The sequence below is a fragment of the Nerophis ophidion genome, linkage group LG03, assembly GCF_033978795.1.
Source record: "Nerophis ophidion isolate RoL-2023_Sa linkage group LG03, RoL_Noph_v1.0, whole genome shotgun sequence".
NCBI lineage: Eukaryota > Metazoa > Chordata > Actinopteri > Syngnathiformes > Syngnathidae > Nerophis > Nerophis ophidion.
The window spans coordinates 10,612,507-10,625,716 of record NC_084613.1 but is presented as its reverse complement, the minus strand read 5'-3'; the positions used below and the strand labels follow the sequence as shown (position 1 = coordinate 10,625,716).

Sequence of the window (13,210 nt, the reverse complement as noted above, 5' to 3'; positions counted from 1 at the left end):
ATCTCACATTCCAACTTTTTTGTTGCAATTATTCACTTTTTTAAATGGAAAAAAATAGAATTTTGTTCTAATAATACATCTTTTTTCGCACATTTTTTTGTATAATTTTTTCAACCTATAAAAACAACTATAATAATTGTCTATTTTAGTAGTATTTATTTATCTTATTCCAATGATTTCTTCGTTTTTTAAAATTTATTTATTTCTTATAAAATCATATAAAAATATGATATATTCTCTTGACTTTGACTTTTTTTAATCTCACACTCCAACTTTTTTAGTTGCAATTATTGCAATTTGAATTTTGTTCAAATAATACATCTTTTTTCCCACAATGTTGCTTTTTTTTAGAGAAAAACATACCTGAATCTCATATTACTTCTTTTTTTTTTGTAATCCAACATTATTTTCCCCCCAAACTTTTCATAATATTGCATCTTTTTTTTCCAACTTTTTTTTTTCTTTTAACAAGTTAAAATATAGAATTCATGATACTGCAGCTTTTTTGGTATAATTTTACAACTTAAGAAATGACTACAATATTTGTCTATTTTAGTAGTATTTATTTCTAATATACAAAAAAAAATCAGTTTTTTTGATTTATTTTCCTCTCATAAAATCATATAAAGGGCTTCACGGTGGCAGAGGGGTTAGTGCGTCTGCCTCACAATACGAAGTTCCTGCAGTCCTGGGTTCAAATCCAGGCTCGGGATCTTTCTGTGTGGAGTTTGCATGTTCTCCCCGTGAATGCGTGGGTTCCCTCCGGGTACTCCGGCTTCCTCCCACTTCCAAAGACATGCACCTGGGGATAGGTTGATTGGCAACACCAAATTGGCCCTAGTGTGTGAATGTGAGTGTGAATGTTGTCTGTCTATCTGTGTTGGCCCTGCGATGAGGTGGCGACTTGTCCAGGGTGTACCCCGCCTTCCGCCCGATTGTAGCTGAGATAGGCACCAGCGCCCCCCGCGACCCCAAAAGGGAATAAGCGGTAGAAAAGGGATGGATGGAAAATCATATAAAAATATGATTTGTTCACTTGATATCCCGACTGTTTGTATTTCCTCTCATAACTTTGTGACTTTATTCTCCAAAATGACGACCTTAATTTGTGTTATTAAATATTACCACTCCAACTTTTCCTTGACTTTTGAGGGGAAATGGTTGAGTTCCAAGTAGTACTAGTTGTAGTAGTACAAGTTGTAGTAGTCCTAGTAGTACTAGTAGTAGTAGTAGTACTGGCAGCTGTGAGTGTAATCTCCTCTTGGTCTCCCGCAGAGCGAGACGAGGACTTGGCTCTGACAGAAATAACGGCCACCTCCTCGCCGTCCCCGGGCTCCTTCTCCCCGGCCAGGTCGGTCCACTCGGCGGCCGTGTCGTCGGCCTCGCCGTCGCCAGAGTACCCGTCCAGCACAGGTGAGCGCCCTGGCAGGGGGACTGTAATGGCGGGCGTGACATTTGGCTGTGGTGTATGTGTCCGCCAGGCGCCGTTCAGTCATATACGTGGTCCCTTACATACACAGTGACAACAGCGGGGGCCTCGGCTCCGGACTCCGGCCAGCAGCTGTCCTGCATGACCAGCGGCTCGGCGGGCACGCCGCCGCCTCCGCCCTCCGCCCAGCGGATGCCAGTTTACACCCACAGAGAGGAGCACGGGTAATCAGGAAGTCCATCTCGACGTGGGCTTTTCCAGCTTTTGTTGAAAATGTGCCCGCGTTTTTGCAGATACACCGGGAGCTACAACTACGGGAGCTACGCCGGCCAGCATCCTCATCCCATCCAGACTCAATACCCGGGTCTGACCCACGAGACTGCGCCACTACACTACTCCGCTTACCACCGCTCATCTGCACAGGTCGGTGCCACATCTTTGTTTACCGGCGGCATTTTCTTCTACACGCCCCACAACGTTGTGTAAATGGCACAAACCTCGTTTCCATATGAAGTGAATTATATTTATATAGCGCTTTTCTCAAGTGACTCAAAGCGCTTTACATAGTGACACCCAATGTCTAAGTTACATTTAAACCAGTGTGGGTGGCACTGGGAGCAGGTGGGTAAAGTGTCCTTGCCCAAGGACACAACGGCAGTAACTAGGATGGCACAAGTGGGAATCGAACCTGCAACCCTCAAGTTGCTGGCACGGCCACTCTACCAACCGAGCTATGCCGCCCCCGGGGAGCCATGAGGTGGGAAATTATGTTAGATGTAAATATAAACGGAATACAATGAATCGCAAATAATTTTCAACCCATATTCAGTTGAATATGCTTGTCCAGGGTGTACACCGCCTTCCGCCCGATTGTAGCTGAGATAGGCGCCAGCGCCCCCCGCGACCCCGAAAGGGAATAAGCGGTAGAAAATGGATGGATGGATGCTACAAAGACAACATATTTGATGTTCAAACTGATAAACTTTTTTTTTTTGGTGCAAATAATCATTAACTTTAGAATTTGATGCCAGCAACACGTGACAAAAAAGTTGGGAAAGGTGGCAATAAAGACTGAGAAAGTTGAGGAATGCTCATCAAACACTTATTTGGCACATCCCACAGGTGTGCAGGCTAATTGGGAACAGGTGGGTGCCATGATTGGGTATAAAAAGCAGCTTCCATGAAATGCTAAGTCATTCACAAACAAGGATGGGGCGAGGGTCACCACTTTGTAAGCAAATTGTCGAACAGTTTTAGGACAACATTTCTCAACGAGCTATTGCAAGGAATTTAGGGATTTTACCCTCTACGGTCCGTAAAATCATCCAAAAGTTCAGAGGAACTGGAGAAATCACTGCACGTAAGCGATGATATTACGGACCTTTGATCCCTCAGGCATAAAAAAAACCCACATCAGTGTGTAAAGGATATCACCACGTGGGCTCAGAAACACTTCATAAAACCACTGTCAGTAACTACAGTTGGTCACTACATCTGTAAGTGCAAGTTAAAACTCTACTATGCAAAAACAAACCCACTCATCAACAACACCCTGAAACGCCGCCGGCTTGGCTGGGCCCGAGCTCATCTAGGATGGACTGAAGCAAAGTGGAAAAGTGTTCTGTGGTCTGATGAGTCCACATTTCAAATTATATTTGGAAACTGTGGACGTGGTGTCCTCGGGAACAAAGAGGAAAATAACCATTCGGATTGTTATAGGCGCAAAGTTCAAAAGCCAGCATCTGTGATGGTATGGGGGTGCATTAGTGCCCAAGGCATGGGTAACTTACACATCTGTGAAGGCACCATTAATGCTGAATCGTCCATACAGGTTTTGGAGCAACATATGTTGTCATCCAAGCAACGTTATCATGGACGCCCCTGCTTATTTCAGCAAGACAATGCCAAGCCACGTGTTACAACAGCGTGGCTTCGTAATAAAAGAGTGCGGGTACTTTCCTGGCCCGCCTGCAGTCCAGACCTGTCTCCCATCTAAAATGTGTATCAAAAACCGACATCAATCTCTAAAGGATATCACCACATGGGCTCAGGAACACTTTAAAAACCACTGTCACTAAATACAGTTGGTTGCTACATCTGTAAGTGCAAGTTAAAGCTCTGCTATGCAAAGCAAAAGCCATTTATCAACAACATCCAGAAACGCTGCTGGCTTCTCTGGGGCCGAGATCATCTAAGATTGACTGATGCAAAGTGGAAAAGGGTTCTGTGGTCTGATCAGTCCACATTACAATTGTTTTTGGAATTATTCGACATCGTGTCATCTGGACCGACGGGGAAGCAAACCATCCAGACTGTTATCGACGCAAAGTTCAAAAGCCAGCATCTGTGATGGTATGGGGGTGCATTAGTGCCCAAGGCATGGGTAACTTACACATATGTGAAGGCACCATTAATGCTGAAAGGTACATACAGGTTTTGGAACCACATATGCTGCCATCTAAGCGCCGTCTTTTTCATGGACGCCCCTGCTTATTTCAGCAAGACAATGCCAAGCCACGTGTTACAACAGCGTGGCTTCGTAATAAAAGAGTGCGGGTACTTTCCTGGCCCGCCTGCAGTCCAGACCTGTTTCCCATCGAAAATGTGTGGCGCAATATGAAGCGTAAAATACGACAGCGGAGACCCCGGACTGTTGAACGACTGAAGCTCTACATAAAACAAGAATGGGAAAGAATTCCACTTTCAAAGCTTCAACAATTAGTTTCCTCAGTTCCCAAATGTTTATTGAGTGTTGTTAAAAGAAAAGGTGATGTAACACAGTGGTGAACATGCCCTTTCCCAACTACTTTGGCACGTGTTGCAGCCGTGAAATTCTAAGTTCATTATTATTTGCAAAAAAAATAAAGTTTATGAGTTTGAACATCAAATATCTTGTCCTTGTAGTGCATTCAATTGAATATGGGTTGAAAAAGATTTGCAAATCATTGTATTCCGTTTATATTTACATCTAACACAATTTCCCAACTCATATTGAAACGGGGTTTGTAAGTAAAAACAGAATACAATTATTTGCAAAAACTTATATTCAATTGAATAGACCACAAAGATGAGATATTTAACGTTCCCACTGAGAAACGTTGTTGTTTTTTTGGCAAATAATCATTAAGATAGAATTTAAGTTCTTGTTGTGGTATTTTAGGCTTCATAATGCGCCACACACTTTCAATAAGCAGGGGCGTCCGTGATAACAATGCTTGGATGGCAGCATATGTTGCTCCAAAACCTGTATGTACCTTTCAGCATTAATGGTGCCTTCACAGATGTGTAAGTTACCCATGCTTTGGGCACTAATGCACCCCCATACCATCACAGATGCTGGTTTTTACACTTAGCGCCTATAACAATCTGGATGGTTTTTTTCCTCTTTGTTCACGACGTCCACAGTTCCCAAAAACCATTTGAAATGTGGACTCGTCAGACCATAGAACAGTTTTCCACTTTGCATCGGTCCACCTTAGATGAGCTCGGGCCCATCCAAGCCGGTGGCATTTCCGGGTGTTGTTGATAAATGGCTAAATATAATTTTATTCTAATAAAACATCTTTTTTCCCATAATATTGCTTTTTTTAGACAAAAAAATACCTGAATCTCATATTACGTATTGTTTTGTAAACCAACATCTTTTATTCCCCCAAAATGTTCGTAATATCGCATCTTTTTTTCCCAATGTTTTTTTTTCCTTTTAACAAGTTCAAACATAGATGTCATAATACTGCAGCTTTTTTTGTATAATTTTAAAACTTGAAAAAAAGACTATAATATTTGTGTTTTTAGTAGTATTTATTTATAATATTCTAGTTATTTCTTCAGTTTGTTTTTTTAATTTTCCTGTTATAAAATCATATAAAAATATGATTTATTCTTTTAACTGTAACTTTTTTTAATTTCACATTTCAACTTTTTTTGTTGCAATTATGCCAGTGTTTTCCGGGTGTTGTTGATAAATGGCTTTGGTTTTGCATAGTAGAGTTTTAACTCGCACTTACACAACTAGCGACCAACTGTAGTGACTGACAGAGGTTTTCTGACGTGTTCCTGGGCCCACGTGGTGATATCCTTCACACACTGATGTTTCTTTTCGATGCAGTGATGCCTGAGCGATACGAGGTCACAGGCATTCAATGTTGGTTTTCAGCCTTGCTGCTTGCGTGCAGAGATTTCTCCAGATTCTCAGAACCTGACCGTAGATTGGGAAATCCCTAAATTCCTTGCAATAGCTGGTTGAGAAATTTTGTTCTTAAACAATTTGCTCACGCATTTGTTGACAAAGTGTTGACCCTCGCCCTGTCCTTGTTTGTGAACAACTGAGCATTTCATGGAAGCAGCTTTTTATACCCAATCATAGCACCCACCTGTTCTTAATTAGCCCGTTGACCTATGGGATGTTCCAAATAAGTGTTTGATGAGCATTCCTCAACTTTCTCAGTCCTTTTTGCCACCTGTGCCAGCTTTTTTTGAAACATGTCACAGGCATCAAATTCCAAATGAGCTAATATTTGCTAACAAAATAACAACGTTTTCCATTCCGAGCGTCAAATATCTTGTCTTTGCAGTCTACTCAATTGAATATAGGTTGAAAAGGTATTTGCAAATAATTTTTATTTACCATTTACACAAAGTAATGTTGTCACAGGGGCATTTTTACCACTGTGTTACATGGCCTTTCCTTTTAACAACACTCGGTAAAGGTTTGGGAACTGAGGAGACACATTTTTGAAGTGGAAATCTTTGTGTGCTAACGTTAGCATGGTAACTTTTTTTTATCTAATTTTACAATTTTTGTCCTCCATTTCCGCCGCCGTACACCTTGCAGCTGTGTTACACGCTAACTGTTGGCGTGCCGTTGTTAACACACATGCTAGACGTTAGCATTTTAGCATAAGCATGTGTCAGGTTCAAACACTGACGACATTTATTAAACAGACCAGAAGCAAGGAATCATGCAGAGACAGAGTTCAATTAAGCTCATGAGGAGACACGTGTTTTGGGCTGTATTCTAGTTGCAGATCCAAACTACGTTCTAAAAGTCCAGCCCACGTGCTACCTTTATTTATTTGGGAGGTCCCTGGTTACATCACTGAAGCTGTGTATGTGTGTATGTATGTATATATGTACAGTGGAGCTGTGAATCTTTGGGTTTCCCACGATTTGATTCAATATCGATTCTTGGGGTCACGATTCGATAATATATCGATTTTTTTTTCATTCGATTCGATTCTCGATTCAAAAATGATATTTTTCCGATTCAAAACGATTCTGTTTTCATTCAATACATAGGATTTCAGCAGGATCCACCCCAGTCTGCTGACATGCTAGCAGACTAGTATATTTTTTTTTAAAAGCTTTTATAATTGTAAAGGACAATATTTTATCAACTGATTGCAATATTGTAAATTTGTTTTAACTATTAAACGAACCAAAAATATGACTTGTTTTATCTCTGTGAAAATATATTTTTTTATTTTTTTAAATGTCTAATGATAATGTCAATGAGGGATTTTTAATCACTGCTATGCTTAAATTATAACTAATATTGATACTGTTGTTGATAATATTCATTTTTGTTTCACTACTTTTGGTTTGTTCTGTGTCCCGTTTGTGTCTTCTCTCAATTGCTCTGTTTATTACAGTTCTGTGTGTTGCTGGGTCAGGTTTGCTTTTGGAATTTGATTGCATTGTTATGGTATTGCTGTGTAGTGGTTTGTTGGGTTTTAAAAAATGCTCAGTTGTTCACAACGTGAGAATTGCGATTCTAATTTGATTCGATTTTTTTCCCACACCCCTAGCATATATGTATACATATATATGTATGAATGTGTATATATATGTATGTATATGTGTGTAAATATACATGTATACATACATATATATGTATATATACATATACATATATATAAATCAATCAATCAATGTTTACTTATATAGCCCTAAATCACTAGTGTCTCAAAGGGCTGCACAAACCACTACGACATCCTCGGTAGGCCCACATAAGGGCAAGGAAAACTCACACCCAGTGGGACGTCGGTGACAATGATGACTATGAGAACCTTGGAGAGGAGGAAAGCAATGGATGTCGAGCGGGTCTAACATGATACTGTGAAAGTTCAATCCATAATGGATCCAACACAGTCGCGAGAGTCCAGTCCAAAGCGGATCCAACACAGCAGCGAGAGTCCCGTTCACAGCGGAGCCAGCAGGAAACCATCCCAAGCGGAGGCGGATCAGCAGCGCAGAGATGTCCCCAGCCGATACACAGGCGAGCAGTACATGGCCACCGGATCGGACCGGACCCCCTCCACAAGGGAGGGGGGGACATAGGAGTAAAAGAAAAGAAACGGCAGATCAACTGGTCTAAAAAGGGAGTCTATTTAAAGGCTAGAGTATACAAATGAGTTTTAAGGTGAGACTTAGATGCTTCTACTGAGGTGGCTTCTCGAACTTTTATCGGGAGGGCATTCCAGAGTACTGGAGCCTGAAATGAAAACGCTCTATAGCCCGCAGACTTTTTTTGGGCTTTGGGAATCACTAATAAGCCGGAGCCCTTTGAACGCAGATTTCTTGCCGGGACATATGGTACAATACAATCGGCAAGATAGGATGGAGCTAGACCGTGTAGTATTTTATACGTGAGTAGTAAAACCTTAAAGTCACATCTTAAGTGCACAGGAAGCCAGTGCAGGTGAGCCAGTACAGGCGTAATGTGATCAAACTTTCTTGTTCTTGTCAAAAGTCTAGCAGCCGCATTTTGTACCAACTGTAATCTTTTAATGCTAGACATGGGGAGACCCGAAAATAATACGTTACAGTAATCGAGACGAGGCGTAACAAACGCATGGATAATGATCTCAGCGTCTTTAGTGGACAGAATGGAGCGAATATATATGTATATATATTTATATATATATATGTATACATCTGTGTATGTATATATATATGTATGTATATATATATATATATATATGTGTGTGTATATTTATATGCGTACATAGCATTTTGTGCGTCATACACAAGCGGAAAAAAATCCAATTTTGTGTGACTGGGAAGAAAGTATCAAGGATTCATCTCATTCCCTTCTAGTCTCATTGTACTTCCCTTTCTTGCATTATGTTAAAGTGTCGTTTTCTCCTCTACGGTTATCGGTGCATTTTTTTCTGCTATTCTTCAAAAACATTCAAAAAAACAACAACAAAAGATCTGATGTGATTCTGTATTTCCCGACAATATTCCTACGCTACAATCCAGTCATCTAAAAGTCCTGCCAGTGTGAACGTGTCGGCATCCAACCATCCCAGCGGAAGCAGCCCTCAATGTCCTCTTCGTCCTCGGACTAGTCAAATATTGTTGTTGAATGGTCTCTTTTCTGCTGCTGTACACCACGCAGCTGGGAGGCCCGCCGTGCCCTCTGACCCCCTTTCCATGTCCTGACTGCTCATGAAGGACTCGACTGTGGTGTTTATATTTAACGTGCAGAGGGCAGCGGCGCTTTACTTCCTCTTTATTGAGGCGCTCGGGACATAAATGGGGCACAATGCCTGCGCTTTGTCCCTGGGGAGAGTTTTTGACGTGTGCTGTCTCAAATATTGATGTCAGCATGAAGATAGGACACGGCATGGTCCTCCTTTTCACACCGCGTTAAATCAGGAAATATTCACACCATCTCATCACTTTTGTTAAAAATATAATCCTAGGAACTATGTTGTCCGGGGGTTTCTATGCCCCCCTGGTAGGGTCTCCCAAGGCAAACAGGTCCTAGGTGAGGGATCAGACAAAGAGCAGCTCGAAGACCTCTATGAAGAACACAAACAAAGGACCCAGAGTTCACTCGCCCGGATGCGGGTCACCGGGGCCCCCGCTCTGGAGTCAGGCCCGGAGTTGGGGCCCAATGGCGAGCACCCTGTACCCAGCCGGAGAGGCAACGTGGGTCCCCCGTCCTATGAGCTCACCACCCATAGCAGGGACCATAGAGCAGGGTGAGCTGGGCGGCAGCCGAAGGCAGGGCACTTGGCGGTCCGATCCTCGGCTACATAAGCTAGCTCTTGGGACTTGGAACGTCACCTCACTTGGGGGGAAGGAGCCTTATAGTCGGACTCACTTCGACGCACAGCAAGGGCTCTGGAACCAGTTCTCTTGAGAGGGGCTGGACTCTCTTCCACTCTGGCGTTTCCGGCAGTGAGAGGCGACGGGCTGGGGTGGCAATTCTTGTCGCCCCCCCGGCTCAAAGCCTGCACGTGGGAGTTCGACCCAGTGGACGAAAGGGTAGCTTCAATCCGCCTTCGGGTGGGGGGACGGACGGGGTCCTGACTGTTTGCGCTTACGCGCCGAACAACAGCTCAGAGTACCCACCCTTTTTGGATTCACTCGAGGGAGTACTGGAGAGTGCTCTCCCGGCTGATTCCCTCGTTCTACTGGGGGACTTCAACACTCATGTTGGCAACGACAGTGAAACCTGGAGAGGCGTGATTGGGAAGAATGGCCACCTGGATCTGAACCCGAGTGGTGTTTTGTTGTTGGACTTTTGTGCTGGTCACAGATTGTCCATAACAAACACCATGTTCAAACATAAGGGTGTCCATATGTGCACTTGGCACCAGGACACCTAAGGCCGCAGTTCCATGATCGACTTTGCAGTTGTGTCATCGGATTTGCGGCCTCATGTTTGGTGGTGGTGAGTTGACTGCGATGGTGGGGGAGGATGCCGGACAGACCTGGCAGGCCCAAACGCATTGTGAGGGTCTGCTGGGAACGCCTGGCAGAGTCTCCTGTCAGAGAGAGTTTCAATTCCCACCTCCGGAAGAACTTTGAACATGTCACGAGGGAGGTGCTGGACATGGAGTCCGAGTGGCCCATGTTCCGTACCTCTATTGTCAAGGCGGCTGATTGGAGCCGTGACCGCAAGGTGGTTGGTGCCTGTCATGGCGGTATTCCTAGAACCCGTTGGTGGACACCAACAGTGAGGGATGCCGTTAAGCTGAAGAAGAAGTCCTATCGGGCTCTTTTGACTCATAGGACTCTGGAGGCAGCAGACAGGTACCGACAGGCCAAGCGGTGTGCGGCTTCAGCGGTCGCGGAGGCAAAAACTCGGACATGGGAAGAGTTTGGGGAAGCCATGGAAAACGACTTCCGTACAGCTTCAAAGCGATTCTGGACCACCATCCGCCGCCTCAGGAAAGGGAAGCAGTGCAGTGTCAACACCGTGTATGGTGCGGATGGTGTTCTGCTGACCTCAACTGCGGATGTTGTGGATCGGTGGAGGGAATACTTCGAAGACCTCCTCAATCCTACCAGCACGTCTTCCTATGAGGAAGCAGTGCCTGGGAAATCTGTGGTGGGCTCTCCTATTTCTGGGGCTGAGGTTGCCGAGGTAGTTAAGAAGCTCTTCGGTGGCAAGGCCCCGGGGGTGGATGAGATCCGCCCGGAGTTCCTTAAGGCTCTGGATCCTGTGGGGCTGTCTTGGGGGACAAGACTCTGCAACATCGCGTGGACATCGGGGGCGGTTACTCTGGATTGGCAGACCGGGTGGTGGTTCCTCTCTTTAAGAAATGGAACCGTAGGGTATGTTCCAACTATTAAGGGATCACACTCCTCAGCCTTCCCGGTATGGTCTATTCAGGTGTACTGAAGTGGAGGCTACGCCGGATAGTCGAACCTCTGATTCAGGAGGAACAGTGTGATTTTCATCCTGATTGTGGAACTGTGGACCAGCTCTATACTCTTGGCAGGGTCCTTGAGGGTGCATGGGAGTTTGCCCAACCAGTCTACATGTGCTTTGTGGACTTGGAGAAGGCATTCGACCGTGTCCCTCGGAAAGTCCTGTGGGGAGTGCTCAGAGAGTATGGGGTAACAGACTGTCTTATTGTGGATGTCCACTCCCTGTACGATCAGTGTCAGAGCTTGGTCCGCATCGCCGGCAGTAAGTCGGACACATTTCCAGTGAGGGTTGGACTCCACCAAGGCTGCCCTTTGTCACCGATTCTGTTCATAACTTTTATGGACAGAATTTCTAGGTGCAGTCAGGGTGTTGAGGGTATCTGGTTTGGTGGCTGCAGGATTAGGTCTCTGCTTTTTGCAGATGATGTGGTCCTGATGGCTTCATCTGGCCAAGATCTTCAGCTCTCACTGGATCGGTTGGCAGCCGAGTGTGAAGCGAGTGGGATAAGAATCAGCACTTCCAAGTCCGAGTCTATGGTTCTCGCCCGGGAAAGGGTGGAGTGCCATCTCCAGGTTAGGGAGGAGATCTTGCCCCAAGTGGAGGAGTTCAAGTACCTAGGAGTCTTGTTCACGAGTGAGGGAAGAGTGGATCGTGAGATCCACAGGCAAATCGGTGCGGCGTCTTCAGTAATGCGGACGTTGTATCGATCCGTTGTGGTGAAGAAGGAGCCGAGCCGGAAGGCAAAGCTCTCAATTTACCGTCGACCTACGTTCCCATCCTCACCTATGGTCATGAGCTTTGGGTCATGACCGAAAGGATAAGATCACGGGTACAAGCAGTCGAAACGAGTTTCCTCTGCCGGGTGGTGGGGCTCTCCCTTAGAGATAGGATGAGAAGCTCTGTCATTCGGGAGGAGCTCAACGTAAAGCCGCTCCTCCTCCACATGGAGAGGACTAAGATGAGGTGGTTCGGACATCTGGTCAGGATGCCACCCGAACGCCTCCCTAGGGAGGTGTTTCGGGCACATCAGACCGGTAGGAGGCCACGGGGAAGACCAAGGACACGTTAGGAAGACTATTTCTTCTGGCTGGCCTGGGAACGCCTTGGGATCCCTCTGGAGGAGCTGGACGAAGTGGCTGGGGAGAGGAAAGTCTGGGCTTCCCTGCTTAGGCTGCTGCCCCCGCGACCTCACCTCGGATAAGCAGAAGAAGATGGATGGATGGATAAAGATATATATTTATATTCCCGCGAGCTAAGATGTTTTGATGCCATGTCTTCCATGACGTTCTACCGAAGTTGTTGTCAGTCCCCTAAAGGTGTGTTGCAAATTCCACGTTGATCCATCTAAACACCCTCAAGTTATATCGTGCGCATTGAGCAAGTGTGAGAAATTTCAAGTCATTGAGGTTTGATAAGACGACCTGGAAGTCGCCCTGGTTAAGTTGTGTTGTCCCCTCTCCCACAGTACCAGTTCAACGCCCAGATGTCCCGCATGGAGCCGTCCTGTCTGATGAGCGCCACCCCCCGCCTGCACGCCGCACCCGTCGCCCCCCGGTGGCCGGACATGGCGGCCGTCAACAGCTGTTACACCAGCCCGCCTATGCATTCGTCCCGCTACGCCGCGTCGGGGGACATGTACGCCCCCCTGGTCCCGCGCAGGAACTCCGAGTACGAGCACTCGCAGCATTTCCCGGGTTTCGCCTACATCAACGGCGAGGCCACCACCGGCTGGGCCAAGTAGCCCCGGAGAAGACTTTGCCGTGGGACGCCATCAACTGTGGGGGAGGACACGTCGCTCAATCATTTGGAGGACTTGTGCGGATAGAGAGGAGCCTCGAGGAAATCATGTCTGTCGTCACAAACCTGCAAAATCATGCAACGCCGCCGCCAAGCTGTGCCTTTGTTTTCAGGAATGTACGCCTCTGCCAGTCAGGAGCGGTGTGCACCAGGGCCTTAAACGCCCGCACACCCAACAAAGAGCCACAGAAACTGAGACCTCCAAGGTGTTCACGCTCAAAAAAAGTGTACCTGGTGGCAATATAAGACATATATATATATATATATATATATATATATATATATATATATATATATATATATATATATATATG

At 45.4% G+C, this 13,210-nt stretch overlaps 1 protein-coding gene across 2 annotated transcripts in view; it reads left to right on the top strand.

Moving 5' to 3' along the window:
- The window catches only part of rfx4 (regulatory factor X, 4), a 98,462-nt gene extending 85,478 nt beyond the window's left edge, over positions 1 to 12,984 (top strand). Inside the window, exons 15-18 of one of the 2 annotated variants that reach the window (XM_061893681.1) lie at positions 1,276 to 1,413; positions 1,482 to 1,653; positions 1,723 to 1,852; positions 12,565 to 12,984. In XM_061893681.1, coding sequence (XP_061749665.1) covers positions 1,276 to 1,413; positions 1,482 to 1,653; positions 1,723 to 1,852; positions 12,565 to 12,840 — 716 coding nt within the window. In that variant the 3' untranslated portion in view covers positions 12,841 to 12,984. The remainder of the gene's footprint in view (positions 1 to 1,275; positions 1,414 to 1,481; positions 1,654 to 1,722; positions 1,853 to 12,564) is intronic. The other variant, XM_061893680.1, reaches the window with a different exon arrangement.
- The last annotated feature ends 226 nt before the right edge of the window (positions 12,985 to 13,210 follow it).